The sequence below is a fragment of the Carettochelys insculpta genome, chromosome 2 (genome assembly GCF_033958435.1).
Source record: "Carettochelys insculpta isolate YL-2023 chromosome 2, ASM3395843v1, whole genome shotgun sequence".
Taxonomy (NCBI): Eukaryota; Metazoa; Chordata; order Testudines; family Carettochelyidae; genus Carettochelys; species Carettochelys insculpta.
Genome location: NC_134138.1, coordinates 54,691,392 through 54,717,642, shown reverse-complemented (window position 1 = coordinate 54,717,642; position 26,251 = coordinate 54,691,392). Strand labels below are relative to the sequence as shown.

Sequence of the window (26,251 nt, the reverse complement as noted above, 5' to 3'; positions counted from 1 at the left end):
TTCAGTTGAATAGTACGTGTAAGTTCTGACTGACCAAAATTATCCATTGATTAGTTAAACTCAGCAAATATTTTTGTTCTGGAAAAAAATAAAAATTTATTTTGAAAAGTCCAAGTGTTTTATATCAAAATTTTCTAAACAAAACTGCTCGGTTACTCATTTCAGAACAAGGGCTATCTTGGAAATGTAACTAGATTTACTGTTTTAAGGGTTAAAAACTACGAAAAATGAAACAAAACCACAAAAATGAAACAAAACCACAAAAATTCATTCCTGGTTGATTGACACATTAAGTTTGTTCTAGATCAATGAGAGGATTTATTTTGTTTTGTTTTTATTTTCCCTTCGGTGAGAAAACTGAAGAATTCTACTTTGGATTAGCCTCAAAAAATTATTTTTTATAACTATTTGTCTGTTAAGCCACAAACCAATAAATAAATAAAGAAAAATCAATTCTTCACTCAGTTCTAGTAAGGGTTCTGTTGGATTTTGCTCTCAACTGTGCTGCTGATCCAATGTGTGATACAAATCACTTTCCATTCTGATGCAAATGTAAATCTGTGTATGTGTATACTTGCTTCCAGCACGTGCATATGAAAAACACACCTTTACCAAAGAGTGTCTTCTGGATAACTATAAACTGAGAAGAAAACTTTACTTTGCCAGTGCAACTCTAAGGTACACCTCAACATGACAGAAAATTTTGTCCTGGACTTCTAACTTCTTTTCTCATAAATAATATGCCCATCATAGAATCATAGCACACTAAACCTGGAAGGGACCTCAAGAGATCATTGAGTTCAGTTCCCTGCCCTTTCAGCAGGATCAAGCACCATCTAAATCATCCTTGTTATATATTTAGCCAACATGTTCCTAAATATATCTAATGATGGAGATTCTGCAACCACCCATTGGCAATTTATTCCAGTACTTACCCACCCTGACAGTTAGGAAATTTTTCCTAATGTCCAACCTAAACCTCTGTGGCAGCAGTGTAAGCCTATTGCTTATTGTCCTATCCTTGGACGCTAAGGGGAATTTTTTTTCTCCCTCCTCATTACACCTTTTTAGGTACTTGAAACCTGCTATCATGTCCCCTTCTCTTTGTTAAACTAACCAAACCAGTTCTTCTAATCTTCTCTTATAAGCCACATCTTCTAGACCTTTAGTCATTTTAGTTGCTCTTCTCTGGACCCTCTCTAATTTCTCCACATCTTTCCTAAAATGTGGTGTCCAGAACTGGGCACAGTACTCCAACTGAGGCCTAAACAGCACAGAGTAGAGCAGAATTGCTTCTTGCATCTTGCTCATAACACTCCGGTTTTCCTGGTCATTTACCTTATAGCATGGTCTACTCTCACTTACACTTCTCTTCATATCACTGAAGTTACTCCAGTTTTAAAGCTGTGTGGGCCAGATTCTCAGCAGTCAAGTGGTGTAACTTTGCTGAAGTCACTGGAACTATTCTGATTTCCACCAGTGCAGAATCAGGCCCTGAGTTTATAAAGTTAATGCCAGAAATTCAGTGAGGAAAAAATCAGACTCTTCAGCATCTAATCTCTTTTTTGAGGCCTGTTCCTTGAAGTGAAATTGCTGGATCCACCCTTTAATGCCCAGTAGGATTAACAATTGTAATCTCCGTTAGTGGCTTCCAGTCAGAAGCCCACACGTGTAATAGAATCTGGAAACATACTGGGCACTGTTCTCCTACTGCAGGACATGTGTCCAGTGAAATTATGTGTGTTCTTCAGTGATTATATGGAACACACCATTTGTGCAAAAAGCAGGCCTGACAACTTAGGGTGGGAGTGGAGGCTAGGGCGCCAACCAAAATAGCCCAGGGCCCCAGCTGCCACTACTGTGGGAGTGGCCGGACCCCTGGGCCCTTAAAATTGCCTCTGGATCCCTGTGTAGCATACTCCAGGTGGTGCTGAAAGGCTGGCAGGAGGAAGGTAGTCCCAGAACCTCGCTTTCTCCTGAAGCCCTGCCCCTTCCAGGACCATGGACCTGCCTCCACTTACACACACACACACACACACACACACACACCTGGGCCAGGACCCCACCCGGTCCTTTGATATTCGTGCAGAAAAGAAATTTACATTCAAAGAGGAATTCATGTTTTTCCAGAGAAGAGCAACAGAAGAACTTGGCGCAATCTCCCTGTATTTGGACCACTTCTTAAAGGAATGAGTACACTGCTAAAACCGAGCACCATGCTGGCCCAATCCAAAATTTAGAAAAACAAAAAACAAACAAACAAAAACCCCTCTTAATTACGTTATTGTCAATAGAGAAAGACAACTTTGGGGAAAACCTTTGTGTACCAAATCTTAATGGGTGCTGTGGGCCTGGCAGTTTATTTTCTATATTTGTTTTTGAAACATTTACATGGACGACATTTTGACAGTGTATTTGATAAGTAAAAGCATTTCCAATAGCTGCTGTGCTGTTTCCTCATGCTGTTAATGTTTTTCAGGAGTTGTTTAAATAGCTTATGCCTACCTCTTTTGTTGCTCTGTTGCGAATTGTGATTGAGAAGGATAGCACAGTTATCTTCTTCTGCTGTTTGTTATCCTGTCAGGTAGGCAACATCAGATGTATTCTCACCAAGAAAGTTAGTTCAGACACTTTGATCAATTTTTGTTTTGGCTTTCTGACAGATCTCTATTTTTACCTTAAGCTTTTAAAAAGATAATAAATGGTTTCTAACCTATCATGTTTTACGATATTTTAAGATGAGAACATTTATTTTTAATTAACCCATTTTTAAAATTACCAAGAACAAGATTTAAAAAATTATCTTACTATTTCACCAATAATGGCTACTACAGCAGATTGAGTCAGACACACAACAGTCTCATGATATAAGCCAACTACTGTGTGCACTACAGGATATTTGAGAGAGAAGATGGGTGAGGTAATGTCTTTTACTGGATCATCCTCCTGAAAGCCTATCTCTCTTACCAACAGAAGTTAGTCCAAAAAAAGATATGAAGTCACCCACATGGCTTCTTTCATAGCATAGACTAACTATTAGGTTAGGTCCAATATTTCTCTCAGATGCAGACACACACACCAAAGTACATCTTTGTGTGCTCATGAGAAATAGGTTCTGAGTTTGTAACTTTAACTTAGGAAGAGGGTTACAGAAGCTTTAAAGCATTTGCTTGTATTAGGAAACAATGACTTTAAATAGAACCAGTTCTGTACTTACTAAGTTCATACAGGTGTAACTTCTTTGATTACAGTGGAGTTATTCTAGATTTACATCACTGAGTATTTCAATTGACTTCATTAGGCATTAGCTCAGATCCAAAGATGTTTTTGAATTTTTGTGCTGCTTGTCTGTGGACATTGCTCCCCACCTGTGTGTAGAGGTGGATAGTTGTAACAAAAGCATCTGCAGCCGCAGCATTGAAGGAGCAGTGTCAGGGTATCATGCTATTGCTCTGCAATCTCAGCACAGTAAACCCTCAATTTTATGGTCCCTGATTTAACAGACTAAAGGAACAACAGACATCTACCAGCCCCCTCATGGGTCCCCAAGTCCACTTAATTGAGGCCAGTAAAATCCTAAATCCCATTCCCCAGCCCCCAAAAGAGTAAGGTGACTTACCTGAGCCACCAGAGCTGCCACTGCTGAACTCTCCGCTGTGGCCTCAACTGCTGCCACCAGAGCCGCCACACGCTTCTCCCACCAGGGGTGGGCCGCATACACAGATGGACACCACTCGTGTATATGCCACACCCCTAGTATGAGGTGTGCATGGTAGTTCCTTGGTGGTACATCAGGCCAGCCTCTCCACCTCATGCGGCAGTGGGCTCTGGCAGCTCCATTCCCACATGGTGGCAGGACTGCTCCAGCCACGGCAGGCCAGCAGCTCCAGCCATGCGTGGCAGCAGGCTCCAGCCACGACGGGCTGGCACCACCAGCCTGTGCAGCGGCAGGGCCACTCCAGCCACAACAGGCCAGCAGTTCCTGCCCTGTGCAGCAGCAGGCTCTGGCGGCTTCATCTGTGAGGTGGCGGGGCTTCTCCGGTGGTGGCTGGCTCTGGTGACTCCAGCCACAGTGGGGCAGCAGCTCCAGCTCTGTACAGCAGTGGGCTGCAGCCGCTCCAGCCTTGGTGGCTCCAGTCACATGGCAGCAGGCCCCAGCAGCTTTTCCAATGGCAGTGGTGGGGTCTGGCGCCTTCTCCAATGGTGGCAGCTCTAGTGAGTTGACAGCATTTTTTAGGGAGGAGAGCTCGAGGAGCCTTGCAGCAGTGGGTGGGCAGTAAACCATCATATTTAACAGGCTTTCCGTTTTAATGGACACCCCTCCCCCGCTATTAGTCCATTAAATTGAGGATTTACTGTAAAAGTTTCTGCCTAACTCTGAGAATTTCCCAAGGACACAGCCAGAACACTCAGGCTTTACACTGAACTACAGATAAAGCCTATCAACTCAATGCCGCAATTCTTTGATTTAACTGCAGTTGAGGAGTTCATACATTTTTCCTCATATGCTGCTCTTTGAAAGTAGATAGTTTAGTTCCCCAGGAAAACATTCATTTCACAGCCTTTATCCCAATGCTTGAGATTCAAGAATGCTGAATAATAAAACCATCAAAGGGAACATTTTCCTTCAAACCAAGTCTGAAAGCCAAAGAGCATCTTCGTGGAAATAAAGTGCGCCAAATGCTGAAAACTCAAAAGGCAGCTGTTCTCTTTTGTACATAAACTGATAAAAAATATAAACATTATTTTATTCCTTTCTATAACAATCCCAAAGTCATGAAGTTAGTGACCCATTTTTACCAAAAGGTCTTCTTTACTGAGGAATATAAATGTTATTTAAATGTGTTATGGTTGGCTAACACCATAATGTGAAAATCAGATTATATTTATTGGTATGCAGGCATTAATGAACCTCCAGAAAAAGAAATAATGATTCTAATAATAGAAATCTAATTCCTGTACATACAAGCCCCGTGGCCTTTTAAAAAATAATTACTAGCTCAACCTGACCGATATCAAGATTATGGAGATCAATTAAATTTTATCTTAACTGACCTGTTCGATTTTTAAAATAAAGTAGCAGTCTCCTCATATGTTGTTGTTATCGACCATTATAGCAGTAATTTTTTAAGCAGAATAAGCCATGCTCCCTCTTTCATAGGGCATAAAATTTAAGATCCAAATTCTGCTCCTCCTCCCATGAAAAAAATACTTTCCTAGTGCTCTTCCAAGTCATTATGCCACAAAACTAAATCAAAGTAAGAGAATGCTGAAGTGGGGCACTTATTTCAAAGCTGCCCCCATCTACACTATCAAACTGCAATTCAAAGTCTGCACTTTGAAATTTGTGTGGCCACCATTATGCTAATGAGGTGCTGTATATGCACATTAGGGACTCATTGACCTGCTTTGAATTGCCTTATTACCATGCCCCCTCCAATGGGAGGGGGCGAGTGTAGAAGCAGCCTCTGTTCTCACCTTCTTCATCTCTCCACCTCAAATCCTGGGTGCCTCCATTCTGACAGGAGAGGGCGGGTATAGAAGCAGCCAGAGAGTTAAGTGAGCGTCTACATTTACATAACTCAGTGCCACCCTTAATCTAGCATTTCATTGTTTGAAATTTATTTTTTACAGGAAAAATTCTCTTGAAGAAAATTGATAAATACTATTATGCACTGTCATGCACAGGTAAATAAGTATTAATGGGGAAAGCGCCTAAGGGAGGCTATTTAAAACATACTATTAAAATTATGGCCTACTTCTATTCTCATTTCCAGATGTTCTAGTAAGCCTTGTGTCATGAGGCTATCCATATGGTTTATGGAAATATGCTTATGACTATGAATATGCATACCTTGAAGATGCTTTATGCAAAATACTTTTGTAAGGTATCATTTGAAAAATTATAATCTGCTGAAAGTGTTTATTCTACTTATGTGCATGTGTCATTCCAGTATTTGAAGGTGGAAATATGAAATATAAATCTGTTTGTCTAATCTAGACATGCTAAGTGAGGACCATTAAGGGTACTTCGAAAACTTGCTGGCTCACGGATAAGGACAATGAGCTGTAAATGTGTTTTTTTCTATTATTCAGCCAGTAGGAGGGGGCTCAAAGTCCCCGCAAGGACCTGTGTTTATGTCAGCCTGATGCTGAGAACCATCATGGATGTTGTATTTTTCCACTAAAAGTGAGAAACATTTAAACTGAACACTTAGGATTTCCACCTTAGGCAAAATATATACAGGTGAGAAGCCAAATAATAGAGGAAGCTGCCAGACATCAGGAAACCCCCACTTACCACTCAAAATGACTGCTGGAAATATCTAAGACTGAACTGGGGGAAGGATCAAGCCTGGATAGGGAGGCTGCCCAGTCTGTGAAAGAAGTTTGTCACAGTAGCTATTAGATAGTCAGAGTGCCAGTTTCTAAGTGTAGGAAGCTTAACTGGCAGGTTTTGTTCTATTTTGCTTAGTGACTTACTTTGTGCTGTGTGCTATTACTTACAGCCACTGCAATCCTATGTTTATATTTAATAAAACCACTTTTGCTTATTAATAAACCCAGTTTAAGTAATTGCTACCCAGGAGATGCAAGCAGCTTCTCTAATCTCATTACATAAGAAAGAGGGTGGACAATAAGAGCTTGCTGTGTATGAAACTTTACACAGAGTAAGGCAGACTTATCTGGGGTGCAGGTGCCATTGGGACTGAGCACCTGGGTTCTGGGGCAAGTCCCTTTAACTGAGCCCCCTCAGAACTAAGATCATCACAGTGTCTGTTTGACACAACTGTGGGCTCTGCTAATGCTGGAAGAATCTGCAGGGCCTGACTCAGAAGAACAGAGGGTTGAGGTGGGCCTGTGAGTGCAGGAAGACCATCTCAATGGTGTTTCAGCAAATCAAGTGACATTCACAAGTGGACTCTGTGACTGAGCCTGTGATACTTCGCTTGTTCTTTCACGTCATTAATTCTCTTCTCTGTCCACCAGGATCACGCTCTCAAACCCAGCCTTTTCCAAGGCGGGGGTCAAAACAGTCTACTTCCCTCTTTTTTATTACCCTTATTCAGAACCATATCATCACTACCACTTGCAATTCCTTCCTGTTACTCGTTATTTATATTGCCCTATACCACTTCATCATGCCTGTTCATTTCTTTTACCATCCCCTGTGCCTATCTTGTACTCAGCAGCATCATTCCATCTTCTTTCAACTTTCTTTTCAATTAACATACCCTTCCACCTTCTATCACTTAGTTTTGCCTAGATGTTTATGTTACCTACACTGTCTGCCACTAGCTACATTTTTCCCCTCTCTGCTTCCTCCCCTAGATTTTGACAAAACTGGGCAAGTTAGACAGGTGTTTCCTTAATTAAAACAAGTGCTTTCGGTCTTTCACTTTCCTAAACCCTACATTAGTCAAACATTAAAAAATTAAAGTAAAAGCTGAGACAGGTTGAGGGGCCTCACAGTAGAATTTTCAGAGATCCTTTAAAGTTTAAACCCTTCATTTAGTCTTGCTCCTCTGCCACTGGTAGGACAAAATTTCTTGCTTTTAGCATTAGTGCTAATTGGATTACTGGTTCACACTGGGGAATCCCAGCTCCTCATCTCAAGCAGAGGTTAAAGGAACTAAAATTTTCTTACAACTCTTTGACAGCACTCTGAATCCCAAAAGCATCTCTTCTGCACCATTAGAAGTATCAGTGTCATGCTTAAAAGGGGGCATGTCTGGAATGCCAATAAAAACACTGGTTTCAGAGGTAGCCATAATTCATCTTTTCAGCAAAATCAAAAGGGAGTCCAGTGGAGCCTTAAAGACTAACGATTTTATTATGGTCTATGCTTTTGAGAGTTGTAATTTACTTCATCAGATGCACATAGCAAAAGAAAAATAAACAGAAGGGATAGAGAGATGTGATTGTCATATCAGAGCTAATTCAATCAGGGTGGATACAGATAAGAAGGTGAGAATACCCAAAGTGAAAACTTACTTGCTGTAATGAAACAAAATAGCGGAAACATAGCACTTTAAAGACTAACAAAATGATTTATTCGGTGATGAGCTGTCGTGGGACATCACCAAATAAATAATTTTGTTAGTCTTTGAAGTGCTACATTTCTACTCTTTTGTTTTATTGGAGTACAGACTAACACAGCTACCTCTCTGTTACTGTAATGGGAGAGCAACTCTCAGTTCATAGTCAGCCCCGTTTTGTTGCTGTCAAATTTGCATATGAATTCCAGCTCTGCAGCTTCATGCTGCAGCACAGTTTTGAAGATTTGTTCCTTAGGAATGGCAACATTTGAGTCTCTAACTTTATGTCCAGGGAGTTTAAAATGTTCTCCTTCTGGTTGTTGTACGTTACCATTCTTGATGTCTGATTTGTGTCCATTTATGATGATGTGTGGAGACCATCTGGTTTGTCCAGCATACATGACAGAGGGGCATTGCTGGCACATGATGGCATCTGTCATATCAGTAGATGTGCAGGTTAATGAGCCTTACTCTTGTCTCAATCTTTCACCCCATTGTCTTAGATGTTACCAGCAGTCATCTTGGGTGGCAAACTGTGTGGCCTGATGAGTGGCTAGGAGTAGCTTTGTGGTTACAGCACTGGCCTTGTAAATCTAAGTTTATGAGCTCAACCCTGGAGGGGCCCTTTCAAGGGTCTGGTTATTTCATTGAGATTTTGTGCAGTTGAAATGACTGCAAGATGCTATTTAGCATAGGGGTAATCATTATATTCCTGGCATGCCTTTTACTGCATGTGGGCAAAGCAAGATTCTGTGATGCTGTGTAAGTCTTAATCAATGCTAATTAGCAGTACACAAATGTGTTTTGCCTAATTTCAAATTCACTTTAACTTGGAAGAAACTCATAGACTGAATATTGTTAATAAAGTGAGCCGTAGTTGAGGAGCTTGTTCCATTATGAACTGGCATTTTCCTGTTTTTAAATGTAACTTTAGCATAAAAAAGGCGCATGAGTCAAGCATGTGCTGGGTTGCAGAGGAGGATTGTCCATTTTGTTTACCTATAGTCTTCCACTGGAGTGTGAGGCCCTGATTATTTCTGTTTATAGATTGTGAGAAAACAGTTCCTGGACCATTCATGGTGAAACTAGGGTTAAACTGATGATAAATGTGTTTTGTAGATCTTCAGATTCCAGTGCTGTTCAGACAACCCATTTCATAATCTCTCTGAGTTACATATTCAAGAAGAGGGAAAAAGAAACACCAGTTGACCCTTTCTTGTCCAGCACCCTCAGGACCTGACCAGTGCTGGACAGGAGAATTTGACAGACGATGGGAGGTCAATATTTTTTAGCATACTACCAACACTTCCACTAATTTCTGGGGTCTTAGAAGACAATTAGGGGTAAATTACAGCTACATAACAGCACAGAACACCAAGAGCCAGGACTGGTGGCTGGAAAGAAACTTTATGGAATCATAGAAAACTTGGCCACACCCCTGATAAAAGGTCGTCTGGCTAACTAAAATCTTGCTGGATTATGGAGTTTCCAAGAACAGAGTTCCTGATTAGAAAGGGTCAAACTGTCGGCTCTGTTATGCTGTGAGGTGGAATGAGGTGTGAGGATGTGGACCCAGCCTATTCTGGGGCCCTTCCCCAGAGGCTAGAGAACAAAATAAGAGAGATCTGCAGAAGGAAATGCACCTCTCAGCAGATCTTTCTCTGATTGCAGACTGAGGAGAAACAACCCAAAAGAGAACAACAAGAAGTCTTGTGGCGCCTTATAGACTTTTGTGGGCAAAGACCTACTTCATCAGATGCATGAGTGGGCGCGGGGTGGTACCACCATTCAGTACCAACATTCTGTTCCACCCCCCTCCCCACTCATGCATCTGATGAAGTGGATCTTTGCCCACGAAAGCTTATGCTCCAAACTATCTGTTAGTCTATAAGGTGCCACAAGACTTCTTGTTGTTCTCAAAGTTACAGACTAACACAGCTATCTCTCTGATATTTGTCACAACCCAAAAGAGCACACCCTTAATGGGATTATGGGGGGGGATTGGGAGAGGGGGAAGAGAAAGAAAGCATTGGGTGAGGTCCCTGTTCATCACTGGCAACAGTTAGCCAGTGGTGGCAGCAGCAGCAGTTGGGGAAAGACTCAGGCACCAACAACAAGGAGTTGTATGGTTAGACTGGATCATGAGGGTCACATATTCTAATTCCCAGGAGCTAGGACCAAAAAAATGAGGGCAGGAGATCAGGCCTGCCTGCTCTGAGATACTAGCCAGCATTAGCTAAGGCTGCCACCAGCTCCACAGAAGCATTTCAGCCAGGGCTCCAGCTCTGCGAATGGTAATGTCATGAGGTCAGAAGGAAATGATAACGAAAGAGTAAGATTAGGAATTAGGCAAGGATATTGATTGAAAGGCCCTGACATTTGAGGATTTGCATCTCATTTTTGTCTTAAATTATTCCTGACCACCCCAGACATTTGTCTCTCTGCCTATGCCTCGTATTTCTAAACATCTGTTGCCTTGATCATGCTCAGAAAATGGATATAGTATATCAGCAGGTGAGCTCCGTGCCCATGCTTTTTAGAAAGATTTACTGCAGTGAGTGATTTAGGGGCGAACATGCAATCAATCTTCCAACATCTGCACGCTACAGGGTACCCCTTTATTAGGGGTTCCAATTTTCCAGTTTCTGAAAAACAGACCCCACTGCTTCATCCTCTCCCCTGAGATCCCGTCCCCAGCCTCATCCTCCCCAAGGCCTTGCCCCCTGCTCACTCCTCCCAGGGTGTCCTCCTCTTGCCCTTTACAACCAAAACTGGCATTTAATTGTTACTCGATCAGCTGAAATTACTTCACGTATTTTGAAAAGAAAACGGTAAAACTAACAGAGAGGGATCTGATTCTCAAACTCTTCTTTCACGTAACTTCTTACTCACAATAGTGGTCCCACAGAAGTCAAGTTAAAGGTTTAAATAGGTTTATTTGCATGAATAAAGATCATTCTCGTTAAGCAAATATGCAGGATTGGGACCAAAATTGTTACTGTGGAAAGAAATCAAAAGAACTGTGCCAATTCCATCTGCTGAAGAGTATATGGCTTTTTAAAAGCTTATGATATGGACTTTTTTAATGGAATAGAATGGCCCAAAAATTATGTACAAGCAGATGTGCTTGCAGACTGGGCTCCATACTGATTTATCTGCAGAAGAGAAATCTACAGCAATGTCCCCCGACCTCTGCTCTGTGTAGTTCTCCAGCCCTGAACATTCAGTAACTTTACAGCCAAGGGAATGCATTTGTCTATTCCTCTGTATATTTTTTCTATGATTTGCATTAGTCTCATCTTCAAAAATGTTTTATGACAAGCTGTTTAGCCCAGGTCACATTTTGGAAACCTCAGTTTGCCTTTCCCACTCCTCCATCCTTGTAGCAATTTCACTACTAAATCACAACTTATGAGAAACCAGGCTTTCTGTTATGAATTCCCTCCAGAAGCACTTTTCCTGGCCTGAAAATTCATGTATTACAACTTGCATGCGGATACAATAAGAATAATAATTATTAGCCTCATTTATTAACCTTGTATATTAAAAAAACTACTTCAGAAAACCAGGGAAACATTCCAGACAAACCAAAATCCATACTGTGTGTCTTCACATATTAACTTTAAACAAATGAAACTTTTATATTTCCAGCAATAATCCACGTGTGCAGCCTTTCTGCTTGCAGCAGTGTTGCAAGAGAACAGTTAAATTTTTTTGTTTTTCCTTCTGCTTCTTTTATTCTTGTACAAAATATCTTTTAAAAAAGTAAATAATTTTTAGACCTCATTAGAAATGCACAGTAAATAAATACATATCTTAAAGGAGGATTGAAGGTATTTCCTATTCCTACTCTCTCTCCTGCTGGGTGTGTGTTTAGTTTGGGTTTGGGTTTTTTGTTGTACTGCTGTGGTCACTCTTTTTGAGATGCTGGGCTCTGAAAGTCTTAATCAGGAGCTAATTCCTGGGCTCTGAAGTTGGGACACATATTGATGAAACCTCAAAGACAGCTATCAAGCTTTTGACTGGAAATATATAGCCCAGTCCACCTATATACAGCATAACACAAAACACACATACAGCACAACCCAATCCAAATACAGGCACAGCACAGCACAACACAAAACATGCACACACACAACACAAACTTACAGCCACAAGACAAAATACCCACACAGAATGACACAAAGCGTGCACACAGTGCAAGTTCATACACTCAGCACAACCTGGCGCAGCGTGTAATCCTAACATTCATGCCACAACTCACACACACAACACAATCTCAGCCGCACATTCTGCCCCACATGCCTGCCCATCAGCTGCCTTCCCGACCAGCCCAGAGTCCTGAAGCCCAAAGGGATGCCCACACTCACGCCTCATGTTCCCCACAGCAGCTGGATAAGCTGCTCAGTGAGGACAATAGCTTTGCACCCTGCAACCAGCTGCTGTAACTGGACTTTGAGCAATGGTCAGTGTTTTTCACTGGACACTGTCACGTGCCCTTTTCCCACCCCCGCCCTGGCCACACTCTTCAGCAAGAGTGCCCTGACCCATGCTCCCCAGGAAGCACTGAGCAGTGGAAAAGAATGGGGCAAACTCCCCCTTGTACGCACGTGGCAAAGCACAGCAGGACAAGTGCGCATGCTCCGGCCACAGTCCTCACCAGGCGCACTCTTCACCCCACTCTGCAGTAAGCACCTGGCAGGGCAGAGCAGGACGAGTTCCTCAGCAGGAGTGTCCTCAACCCCACTTCTCAATAAGTGCCAGGCAGGACAGAGCGGGACAAACACAGGCACTCTGGCCATGCTCCTCACCAGGAGCACCCCAACCCGGCTGCCTGGTAAGTGCTTGGCAGGTGGGCAAGGACACATTTTTCTGAGGCCTCTGGCCACTGATCCCATTGGGCCCTGGAGGGGTCCAGGGCTGGCCCCCTCACTTTTAAAAGCCCTAATGGCTAGCGACGGAGCAGGAGATGTGCAGATGGAGATGAGGGGCAAGGTCTTGCAGGGAAGAGGTGAGAAAGCAGAGAATTAGGAAACTAAGAAGCAATGCATAACGGGCGCTTCATCTCAGCTGCTGGAGATTTCAGTCAGAGGAGGCAGAAGCAGTGCTGGTTGGAAAGACCCCTTCGTAGTATCTGCTCCACTATCTGCACAAAGGAGTGGTGGATACCCACGTCTGCAGCTGTAGATCTCCACGGATTTGCAGGGCTCCATCCATAGTTTTTAGTTAAGAATAGTTTTTGGCCAGTGAATCCTGCCATGCAAATCAGCTCTTCCATCATCCATGATTTTGGCTGTAACACTTAATTTAATTCTTCCAAATCTGTACATAATAATACAGCAATGTAAAGTTTAAATTAATTGGACATGGTTTGGTATCGGGCCTGTGCAAATGTCACAGGGCTCACATTGAAAGTACAGGAGCAATAACAGTTGTAGGAAACAAAGTTGTACAGTGCATGACCGACTAGGGTTGGTCCAGTATCCAATGCCCAAAATGCCAGCAATATAGAAAAATAATATAAAAAAAAACATTATTTCAGGTGGGAGATGAATGAATAAATAATCCATAACAACTCTGCATCTTCCCAAGGGATGTTATTACAACTGGGGCAGTATTTACTGTTTGTCTGATATTATTTATGACTGCAGCTGCTATATGTTCAGTTGGTTTATCCAATTTTTGATGCAATATGTTTGAACCTTGCTTTTTGGGTAGGTGTGTTTCCTCATAACCACACCAAATGAGAGTCATGTTGCTTGCTTGAATGTAATTCATTTTCTCTTTGTTGTGTCAGGATGATTTTTTTTGTACATAACTGGAAGGAAATGAAAAGATTAAAAAAAACATTAATCATTATGAGTGTTTTTAATATCATCAGAGCTACCATAAATCCAGTCGATAAATTACATGCTATTCAGCAGAAAGAAGAAGAATAAAATTAGTATTATATTACACTAGATTAATCATCACCCAGGGTGACTGTCATTCTGGAGAAAATAGAAGCTTGAATATCTAACATTTTAACCTTTTTTCACTAGCCTTTAAGAAAAAGAGACAAAAAACAAGCTCATGTACTGAAAGAAAACAAGATTTTTTTGCTTGTGGGAGTGGTAAATTTTTACCATTGTTTCTGAATGACAGCAGAGCAACATTCACAATTTGGATCCAGATGGTTAGCTGCACTGCTTCATAATAGTAACCTAATGAAGCTTTTCAGTACTAGCGACAGGTAAATGCCTTGAAGGTTTATGGCAAGGAAAAACCTTCAATAAAGAATTTGAAAATCTGTCTCTTCTCTTCCTTGGATAATTATTATCTTTTCTGCATACATAATGTAGCAGCAACCAAAGGTGAAGAAAGGGCTAGAAATGGAGAGCTGTCTCTGGAGCTAATGGGGTGCACAGTGGAACCGCAGGCTTTTTTGCTTTTTTTCCCTTTCACAAGATGAATAGCTACTTAACAACCATTAGGCTTCTCTCTGACTTAAGGGGAGGATTGAAAATCCTTTTCATGTCCTTAGTCTGTCTAGGGATACAATGCTAAAAATAAGGAGACATGAAAAACTTCTCCATGCATATGGAGAATAATATTTTTAAATATCATTTTAACTTCAAACAGCATTGCAGATGGTTGGTGCTATTGTACAGGATGAGGGGCTGGGGACTTTCTACCAAAGCCCCATCTACCTGTACTGGGTACAGCCAGAATCCTGGAGGTGCTTCTCTAGAGTGCTAAATACCTCTAATGAGACTGGGCCAGTGCTGTTGGGAGTGGGACCGGTCACAAAAGTTCTATCTGATGTGTTCATAAGAAAATTGTGGGAGGGGGAGGGTCTCAATGCAACATAAATGTTTGCAGGAATCACTAATATTTTCTTTAAAAGTTTTGATTTTTCAACAGAAAACCACTATACCTGAAACTTTTATGCTCCAGACAAAAGAGTTGGCTGAAAAATATTCTGGTTTTGTCTGAAATTTTTCAGCTTTTGCCCAAACGTTTTCAGTCTTGACAACAACTTTCAAAAATAGTTTTAGGATTTTGATTTAACAATGAAAACTCAAATGTTTCTGCTGAAAATTTCAACAAAAATGAAAAATTCTTGGTTGTGATCAACATTTTCTGCACACGAGTGGATTTCTGTTCTCCAGCCTTGTAGATGGGAACGTTTGTTACAGTCTTTTAATGGGTGTTGTCTCTGCTTAATGGCTTCATGTTCCCATGGGACCTGATCCAATGGCCATTTGGAGTCAATAAAAAGCTTCTCATGGCCTTCGGGGGGTGTATGTACCAGAACCCTAGTGTCTATAGTGCCTTTAGGAAGTTCCACTTCTGTTCTCCTCAAAAAACAGTGATGCTGAAAGCCACAACAGAAGCCCAAAGATTGACGGTATTTAGTTAAAATAAGTAAGCTCTAATGAGGACATTCCTAAAGCATGCACACAATAATATTAAAGCTCTCTGAAAGCAGCTGGGAAAAGACCCCTGAGGCAGATAACACCGCCTCCCCTCCCCCTCCTACCACCAGCATGAAAGCACATGATCACACAAATGTAATGCAATAAGGTAGGAGAATTATGTTATGAAACCCATAACAAAGAGAGCCATATGCACTGTATTTAGAATAAATATAATTATGCAGGTAAATACATTCCACATTATCTCACAAAGTAGCTGGGGTACAGTTTTCCATTCTCTTTTACTACAACTATAAACTACTGATGAGAGGTATACTTCAACAAGGAGCTGGGTGGTGACCTGAATCAGTGTAGTTAATTCTGGGCAGTGGGTTTTTTTAATATAAGGGTATGAAGGATACTGGCTATCTCTTGTAGCAATTACATTCCTTTTAGGCTGAAAACATAGTCAACTGAGTGTCAAAGTCAGATGGTTGCACTATGTGATTGACCATGTAATGCAAATAAAGCTGCCCCTTTGTGGTTCCCCTACCATTTAGCCTGCTGGCTTTTCCATGTGTTGTTGCTCATGTTTTCATACTAAAACAAGCATTTCATTTCTTAGTTTCTACAGCTCAAGTGATCACGTGTCATGTGTGAGCCCCTGGGAGTCTGAGAAGAGAAACTGTGACATCCCCTTTCCACACACCCCCACAGAAATGTGAGCTACGGTTTCTTACTGGGTAGCAACACCTTTGATTCAATTTGTATGAAAACTCACTGTACTTATTAAAATGGACATTATTGTTCAAACCTTAGAGATTTCATTTCTTATATGTTCTAAGATGTACAATTGTCAGATTTTTATGGTTTAGATTGTAAATGTGCTTTTCTCTGGCTAGTTATTGGTATTATTATTTGTTTTTAATTTTGATGTCTTAAGGGCCAAGGTACTGTATGATAATAATATGAAGGACATATTTAACAGGCGTAAGACACACTGTATACAAATGTATATTTGTAAAAGCTATTTTTATGATTCGCATGTTTTACTGTTTATCATATTTAAAGTCACTTGATATCACATTTCTAGGTTTACAGTTTAATTCAAACATGTTCACATTATGATCAAAGACTTATGATCAATTATATTGTATGGTATTTTTCATTACTCTTCAGTATATTCATAGTTTAAAAATTATGTCTACTAGTAGGGATAATATTGAAAGGCAAAGTAATAGCTCTGCTCTGTTCATGCACTATTTCACTGTAATTGCTAAAAAGTGCAAATATGTCAAATATCTGATCAATTGATAAACTGTCAGTTATACTCACTTGTTAATCCCTTCTTTTAAACAAGCACTCTCTGTGATGCCATCAATTAGCACAGTTATGTCATCTGTATCCGTTACTCTTCCAAAGCAGTTTATTGTTACCTTATGGAAAAGTTTACATGCCGGTGAATGTCCTATCCAAACTGTATTCCAGACGGGTGAATGTTTTATGCATTATCAATATTTGAAACATTGCATTAGATTATCAATTGTTTCACTTTCAGTCAATAGTCTCTTTCCATTCCTCAACCTCTCAAGCACTCTCCACATGCTTGAAGTTGGAATAACCAATTCTTACAGAGGCTGTAGGGGAATTCAGTATATAATTTCTTAATAAATCATGCTGCTTTTCAAACAAAATGGATTCATTATTTCTCTTTCATGGTTAATCAACTGTGGGTTAGTACACTTAAGCTGTTTTAACCACTGGTGTGACTGTTTCTTCTTCTTATGAAAATGCCAACTTGTTCACAGTTCTGGTGATAGGATTCTTCATAGTTCCAAAGAGCCAGTTCAGATGACATACATAACAGAGAAGAGATATCCACATCTTTGTATGAGATACACTCAGCTAGAAAACATTTTGTGCAAGTGAGAGGCACGACTTGCAGCTGAGTCATAAGGCACATCTAGAGTTAAAAAAAAAGGGAAGACATGCTGGATGGATAGCCTGTTGCTAGGAGAGAGCTCTCATCTTAGTAAGTGGAGATCTGACACAGTATGTTTCAAGATACTGAACTACAGAGATGTGAGTTGCACTCCCATGATTGTCCTACATGCTTAATGTTTCATTGGACAAAACTGACAGTATTTCTAAAGATGACTTTGTGCCCTGACCTTTCTACCACTCTTGAGGGTACCTGATCCAAAGCATATTGAAGTCAATGGAAAGATTCCCACTGTTGTTCAATGAGTTTTGGACTAGACCTGATGATACTGTCTGCATGTGCTGGAACTGTGGAATGTAAATAATGGTGACCATACAGTGAAGAAAATGGAAGAAACCCTTGACTGTGTCCAGATTGGCTTCCTCTAGAAGCCAGTTATAAAAAGAAAAAGGAAGCTACCCTTTAAAATTATGTGAAAGGGATTATATACCAAGCTCTATTTGACTGTCTGTGGAAGTCAAGCCCATAGAAGAATAGGGAAAACAAGAAATTTTGGCTCTCAGTAACACTTATGTAAATTCAGGATAATTCTACTGAACTCAGTGGAGTTCTACCATTTTAACTGAAAGCCATTTTGCCCTATCTACTTTAATGAGAACAATAATATGAGTAACTATTATTCAACATGAAAGATGAAGATTGAGGCCCATTTTGTGTTACAATCACAGCAAATCGAAACAAAATATGAAAATTGATAATAATAACCCCATTAATAACAAGAGTTGGGTAATCACTAAAATACCAAGGAAGCATTTTGAAGATATAGTTTTCCTTTCTGTCATTTTCTAAACACTCGATAGAAATATTCAACCATACAGCTGCATCTAAGCAAGCATGTAGCTGCAAAAAAATTAATAAAAATGTTCACCCTTCCCATGGTTCCTCTTTGCTTTACAATAAATAGTAAATTCAAACCCAATGTATTCAGTGGGAATTTTATCTCAGTATGAAGTGATTAAAGTAGGAATGGGCAATAATTTTATGGTGGGGGGGTCACTCTAAGAATTTGTAAGTGGTCCACAGTCTTCCACGATATTGGTGGAGGAAGTGCAGGGTTTGGTATGGAGGTTTGATGCAGAAGGGAGCTCGAGGTAGGGGACTCGGGTTCAGGAGCAGGTGTGAGGTCTGGGAGGGAGTTTGCGTGAAGGAGGGTGTTGCAACCTGGGACAGGGGATGGGGATCCAGGAGGGGGTGCAAGGTCTGGGAGGGGCTATGGGTGCAAGAGAGGAGTCTGACCTGGTGGATAGGTGTAGAAGTGGATGCAAGGTCTGCGAGGGGATTGTGACCTGGGACAAGGGTGCAGCAGGGGATGCAGAGGGTTTGGTTTGTGACCTGGCACAGGGAGCTGTGGTGCGAGAGAGGGTGGGGTGCCAGGTGCAGGCTCTGGCTGGGAAGTCTTACCTTAGGCAGCTCCTGACCAGCAGCCCAGCAGAATCCTCAGGCAGGATCCCTTCCTGCCATGCCCCCACACACCACTCAAAGCAGCCAGCTGCAAGGGCCACGTGCTCCAAGCACGCGTGGGGGTGGCAGATCTTCTCCGTACACTGCCTGTGCCACAAACTCAGCCCACGTGGCTCTGATTGTCTGGTACTTTAACTAGGACTTTGTGCTCCATTGCCTGTCACACAGGCAGTATAGAGTTGCTTGCCAATGTCACTTATGCTTTTTGCATTATGTATTCTTTACAGCACAGAGACACCAGTAAGTGTTTAGGACCCAATTCACATTTACACTGATGCCCCTTAACGCCACTCTGCCAGTGTAAATACAAATTTATGAACATTTTAGGGAACCCATATACTGTCAGTAGCCCACAGGGACCTCAGTGTGAAGTAGAATCAGATCCATAATATTCAGCACTGTACTCTAGAAATTAACCAAGTATCCGAAACAATCATTCTGAAACATTTTTAATTATACTGTGCTATACTAAAAAGACATTTGGGGCTTGTCTACACTACCTCCCTATTTCAAAGGGAACATGGCAAGGGAGGTGTCAGGAGATTATTAATGAAGTGCTGAGCTGCATCTGCAACACTTCAGTAAGATAATTCTCCCCCACGGCAACTCTGAAGTGTTAAACTTCGAAGTGCCGGCTCGTGTGTAGCTGTGGCTCACCCACTGGTACTTCAAAGTCCTTTTACTCCTCAAAATTTACTCCACAGTAACATTCAGTGGTCTTTTATGGTAACGGGGTTAGGGAAGTTGTAGCACCTATTTCTGTTGTATGACACTGTGAGTCAAAATCAATTTGTCTAGTGAATATTCTGGTTTCTCAATGTATTTATATACCATGCTGAATTAGAATATTAAAATCCCACCCAGTCTGGCTAACATATTGTTATATCAACCTGTGCAGTTTGATGAATGGGAAAGAGTCACTGAATGTTAGTACATTTATAGAAATAAAGATAATTTTCTCTGTATCAAGCTGTAATTAAGTACCCCTGCTGCAGGCTGGGAGGACTTGTGTAGAACCCTAGCACATTAAGTGGTTCTGAAAAAATAATCATTATACTAAAACTTTGTAAGCAGTGCTATTTCAATAGGTAGTATAGAAAAAAAACTAAAGTTAAGAGTTCAATGTTTTGCCCATGTACACCTGTGTAATGACAATTTTCTTTAAAATTCTGTCATGTGGTTAATACATGTCTGTAAATAAATATTTTCATCTATTTATGCACTAATTCATTTTTTAAACTTTTGCTGCTGTGTTGTAAGTTTAGGAAAAACCATTTATAGAAGCAACTAGTATATTTTATTTCTTAAAGAGAAACACTGTGTCATTTTGTGAAATAGTGCTAAGTCTTAGCGTTTGCTAAAAACAAGAACAAACATCAACCTTAAGAAGGGCTATACCTAACAGATAAACTGGAGACAGAAGACCCGTGCTAACCACACCCAATTTCTTTACTTTACATATCTGCCTCAGTAGTTCAAAGTGCAATTCTGGGCTCAAAAGTGACTGTGAGAAAAAGTCAGTATCTAGTATCTACATTAGACCAGACCAGAAGACTGCAATTGGTGATATTGAAATACCAACCTACCCCTTTCTCCCATAGCTCATGAAGCCAAACACAGCAGCAAGGAGCAATTCAACAGTAGGATGAACAAGAGCAGAATGGTAGTAGATAGGGCCTTTGGCCATTTAAAAGGATGCTGACAACGTTTATTGACTAGGTTAGACCTCACCAAAAACATTATTTCCATTGTTGTTGCTGCTTGCTGTTTCCTGCACAGTATCTGTGAAACTAAGAAGGGAAATTTTTCTCAGGGATAAGGGAGTTGAGGCAGATCACCTGGCAGCCAATTATGAACAGCCACACACTAGGGCAATAAGGAGAGAACATCAAGGCTAATGGCAAATTCTGAGTAGTTTCACGAGATGTATGAAAATGTTATGCATCTTGATATTCAATCCCCACCCTGTCAAAGTCAAAAGGCTCCCCCATTCTCTTACAAATAACAAAGTTTAAATAATAGCCCTACTTGTAAAAGTCACTTCATTTTATCTTTCTACCATGTTCTTATACCGCATGTATTACCAAGGATCATAGCATGATACACTATACTGAATATTGCTGACCCTGTGTGCAGACTCTCATGGAAAGCAAAGTAACAATGGACCATTGCAGCTCAATATTAGTTTTAAGATTTGGAAAATGACTGAAATGTTATATCATTAACATTTAATAACAAATATATAGAGAACATTATTTCAAAAATAATGACCAGGGTTTAAAGTCCAATCTGTGGTGACTTTCTTAGGAAAATAAACATTTTGGGTCTGAGCCAATACTCTTTAACTTCAATGGAAGAAAATGTTTTGGATCCCTGGTCTTTGTAATAATGTCCTATAATAGTTGATAGAAAATAATAACCTTTCTGAGATCTTCTACACAATATCATAAAAGTATCAATACTATCTGTAGAATTCTGTGAAGTAGCTCAAAAACATTGAAAATGTTTCAGTCTCTCTTAAATTCTATGGCTTTTCAAAGACATTTCTGACTTGATTGTGTGGACAGAACATTGTTGGTTGCATTCCTGCTGAATTATATGGGTTGTGTCCTTAGGAGAAGCTGAGCAATGTAGCCCTCCTAAGGATAGGAAACATAACTACCAGCTTAATGCAATATTTGATGAGGTGGTCTTCCTGCATTGAGGAGGAGGGAGATGGCTGTCTTCCTGCCTTTGAGAGAGGTAAATAAAAGTTGTCTATCTTCTGCTTGGGGAGTGGATGTCCACTCTGCCCTGCATTTACAGCATAGCATAAGGTCTATGTCCCTACCGGTCTGCCTCGTGGTCAGTGAACTCATTAGTGCTGTGGGACCGGGTTTGACAAACAAAATAAAAGCAGCATGGATTGACTGTTTGTCAGTGCGGTACAAAATAGTGCAGTTCTGAGCATTTCTTGCCCATGCGTATATAAGTTGCATGGACAGGCTAGAAACTGAAAAATGCAGAATGCCTGCAGCAATACATTTAATGCTGCTGATCCTAGCCTTCCTACTAAGCTGTTCTGGGAAAATATTATGAAAACACCTTGAGGAAAAAAAATCACCAAGCACATCACAAAATAAGCAACTGTGGATTTTGGCTGCTGCTAATTTGGTAGATACAAAAAAGGTGAATGATTTCCACTGATGTATTGCACAATTGCTATCGTGATTCCCTATTAAGTTATACATTCACAGGAAAAGGACTGGCTCTGTATTCCTTTTTGTATGTGCAATGAGATATATTGACTTTTTAGGGAAAATAGGGCTGTAGGGAAGAAGGCTATCCCATTCCAAGTAGCTCCAACTATTGTGACCCTGAGGGGACAACAGGGGCAGATGTGTGTTGGAAGGAAATGGTCCTGTGGAAACCCTGAGTCTTGAGAGGAAGACTGCTGTTTCTCTAAAGAATAGACCCAGGAGTGTAGGGTGGGATAATGCTCCTCTATCATCCAGTCAATCAAAAGATGGGTCAGGAAGGGGTTGAAGGGGAAGAAACAGCATGAAAAGCTTCCTATTTTCACGATGAAAGAAGTCAATGCTAGGGAAGGGATTGCTCTACCAATTGATCTGTTCCATCCAAGGTAAGAAAGGAGTGTAGTAGGGACACCTAACCATCAGGTTATGGAGACAGGCTGGAAGCTTGCACCCCAGTAGGGGTACGCAGGAAGAAGGATTTTCACTGTCAAAGGAATGAAAAACTGCTGTGGCCAATACAGGTGAAGCTAGATCAGAGAAAATTAAATGGCTGAGAAAAACTAGGTCCAGTGGAGGAGGAGGATGATATGGGAATTCACTGTTACTATGCCGTTTTTGGAGTGTAGAAATGGTGAATATGCAACCCATTATGTGCTGCAATCATGCTTGTGACCGAGTGACCCAAAACAAGTAGCTGAACTTGAGTTGACCTGAGGAAAAAGAAGAGACTGCACTTACTGGGATGTGTAATAACCATACTCCTTTGATACCCAATACTTTTGACGCTTCGCTAAGCAATTTGATGAACATTTTGAAAAGTGTTCATTAATGCTGATGTCTCCATTTTTAGATGCTTAGTTTGCGATGGCTAGATGTCATACAGTACCAGTGAAAACAACCATAATGCTATGCAGCTGAGGAAACTGTGGGATAGGTTCCCACAATGCACTGCTGCAACAGTCTAGACATCTAGAGCTTGATTTTCAGAGGGGCTGACCATGCACAGCCCCAATTCACTTTCACTAAACTTTTTTGGCTGTTTCTACACATGCCACTGTCTCCGAAAGTGGCATGCTAATAAATGTCCCAAAATATGCTAATGAAGTGTGTATATAAATTCCCAGCATCTCATTGGCATAAGGTCACATGATTTGGAGTCTGGAAGATGCTCTTCTGGACTCCAAAACGACATGTAGAAGCACGGCTCCTGGGGGGCGAGGTCCTCCAGAAGGAAGTCCTCCTTTCGGAAGCCCCTTGTTCCCAAAAATTTTCGAGAAGAAGGAGCCTCCGGAAGGAGGACTTCCTTCCAGAGGACCCACCAGGGGCCGCATTTCTACATGCCGTTTTGGAGTCCAGAAGAGTGTTTTCCAGATGCCAAATCATATGACCTTATGCTAAGGAGGCACTGGAAATTTACATACACACCTCATTAGCATATTTCCGGCTGTTTATTAGCATGCCACTTACTCTGAAAGTGGCATGTGTAGAAACAGCACTTGAATACTCAGCATATCCAAAAATCAGGCCCTAAGGTCAGAGGTTCAGCTCTCAAAATGAGTGGGCACTTTGAAATTTTGGTCTTAATATTTAATTCCAAATGTTTCCTATATTAGTCAGCAATTGCCATTACTATATGCAAAGATAATTTCTGTGCAGCTCAGTCTCTCAAGCTTCTGTTTTCTAGGTCATATTCTTATGCACAGAAATTTGAGAAACCCACAAGATCCATAGTGATACCCTAAAAAGTGAATCTTTTCCAAGTTGCTCCATATGGGGGCAAGCTACATTCCTCTCTGAGTAGTCTCCCAAGCCAGCTCAGAGACCCCATGAATCAATTTATGTTGCTTTCTCCACACATACCACAATCCGCACACACGAATGAAAAATAATTTCCGTCAATAATCTAAATGTACAGGTGGGCAAAGAATGAACAATGAAGCCTGAAAACCTATGAGAGTTTGAGTAAGGTTATTTATTTTGTCCTGTAATGCACTTTGATGATTATAAAACTTTAATTTTTTTGAATCTCAATGTTTGTTGTCATTTAATAGTTACGCTCTCACTCCTACCTATAATTTCACACTAATGTGAACATTTAAATTATTAAAATGAAAAAACGGCTAGAAACCATAATTTTGCACAGCCATGAACATTTGAATAATTGGAAAAAAATGTTTAAAAATAAACACTGTTATACATCAAAATAATTTTTAAAACTATCCAATTCTGCCAAGCCTATACAGCTCAGCTGGTTAAAGTTCCAGGACCAAAATTTCTCGCTGTATAAATGAACAAACCTGCACTGAAGTCAGTGGAGCAACATCAATTTAGTGTAAGAGAGAATGCTTCATTGTCATGCAGAAGCATGAGTTATTGTATTCTTTCCTATGAAGGCCTAATGTGTTCTCCCTCGTTGAGTGGAAGAGCTGGGGCAAACTCTATAAACATGTCTCTATAAACATGATTTTGACTTGTAGACAAACTGATTGTGATTGCACCTCAGCTGTGTCCACTTTTCCTCTCAAAACAGTGTAACTGGCACCAAAAGTGTGAGTTTTAAACAGATACAGTATTTGTGGGGGGTATGTGCAAAAAGAGAATGTTTAACTCATGAAAAGAAATATTCACTGAAAATTAGATTCTACGAGGTATGCTCGCCCCCATTAGGGGATGGAGTCACATTATGTTGAATCAGCAAAAACTTGGAGTTCTGTAAAGGTTAGACTACATTGTCTATATAAAATATACATAATCATGGCTACGTCTACACTAAAGTGCTACTTCGAAGTAGCATCTTTCACAGTCTCCACTTCGAAAGGCGCTACTTCAACACGTAACATCTACACACAGTGCCAGGGCTGGCGCCACTGATGTGCACAAGTGAAAGAGCGATGTGGCATGTTGAAAGGGTCCACCCTGGACTCAGAAAGAGAACGTCTACGCATACATGCAGCCCCCTATTGAAATAAAGGGCCAGGAAAGACTGTGAACCAGGTCACAGGGAGGACAAGCCCTTCCGGAGCTGCAACAAGCTGATCCTTTAAAGGTCCGCTCCCAAATGCACTCGGCCTGCACAGCACGAGGCCTGAGGAGTTGCCACAAGCCCCGCAGAGACAGTGCCCACAGGAATGGACACAGAGCAACAGCAGCAACAGCTCAACATCCTGCTGGCCATCATCAGCAGAGCTGGCACCCTGCTAGCCACACCACGAGTGGCTGCCCAGCAGCTTTTGTCAGGGGAGCCCTCCCCAGGGGCAGAAGGTGATGCCCCAGACCATTAGGCCCTCCTGGACCACACTCCCAGGTGCCGCGCCAGCTCTGGAGCCACCCCACCAGCTCTGAGTGGTGGGAGCACCTCGTCATGGGGGAGTGGAACGATGACTGGTGGCTCCACAACTTCTGGATGAGGCAGCAGACCTTTTTGGAGATCTCCCAGTGGCTGACTCCTGCCCTGAGGCACCAGGACACACAGATGCAGTGCGCCCTCTGTCAAGAAGAGGGTTGCAGTAGCGGTCTGGAGGCAATAGCTGTCTGGAAGCTGGTCACTCCGGACAGCTACTGCTCCATGGGACACCAATTCCGTGTAGGGCAAGGCCACAGTTGGGACCATCGCCATGGAGGTAAGGAGGCCCAGACACGCACTCAGCTGGAGGTGGAGGCCCAGGGAGGGAGCCCAGGGTGGGGACCCGGGGAGGAGGGGCTGGGGAGGGGGCCAGAATGGGCCGGGCACACCCTGCTCACAGGTGTTTATGGCCCCTCCCCACAGGTGATCCACACTCTGACCACCCTGTCCTGCAGATGGTCGTTGGCACCGGGGACCTGGACACGGCCATCATGGGCTTCGCCACACTGGGGTTCCCAAATTGCTTTGGGGCCATGGACTGGACCCACATCGCCATCCATGCCCCAGAGCACAGCAGGCGGGACAATTCCTAAGCTGGAAGGGCCACCTTTCCATGGTCCTGCAAGCTATGGTGGACAGCTGGGGTCAGTTCCAGGACATATATGTCGGCTGGCCCAGGTGCACCCATGACATGCAGGTCTTCCAAAACTCGGGCCTGTGCCGCCAGCTGGAGGTGGGGACCTACATCCCCCAAAGGGAGATCACAATGGGGG

General features: G+C 41.7%; 1 protein-coding gene across 4 annotated transcripts in view; it reads left to right on the top strand.

The window, feature by feature from the left end:
• RALYL (RALY RNA binding protein like) overlaps nucleotides 1-18,543 on the top strand; it is a 309,810-nt gene extending 291,267 nt beyond the window's left edge. For all 4 annotated transcript variants that reach the window (XM_074987013.1, XM_074987012.1, XM_074987014.1 and 1 more), the window contains one exon: nucleotides 16,062-18,543. In XM_074987013.1, the coding sequence (XP_074843114.1) occupies nucleotides 16,062-16,079 (18 nt within the window). In that variant the 3' untranslated portion in view covers nucleotides 16,080-18,543. The remainder of the gene's footprint in view (nucleotides 1-16,061) is intronic.
• The last annotated feature ends 7,708 nt before the right edge of the window (nucleotides 18,544-26,251 follow it).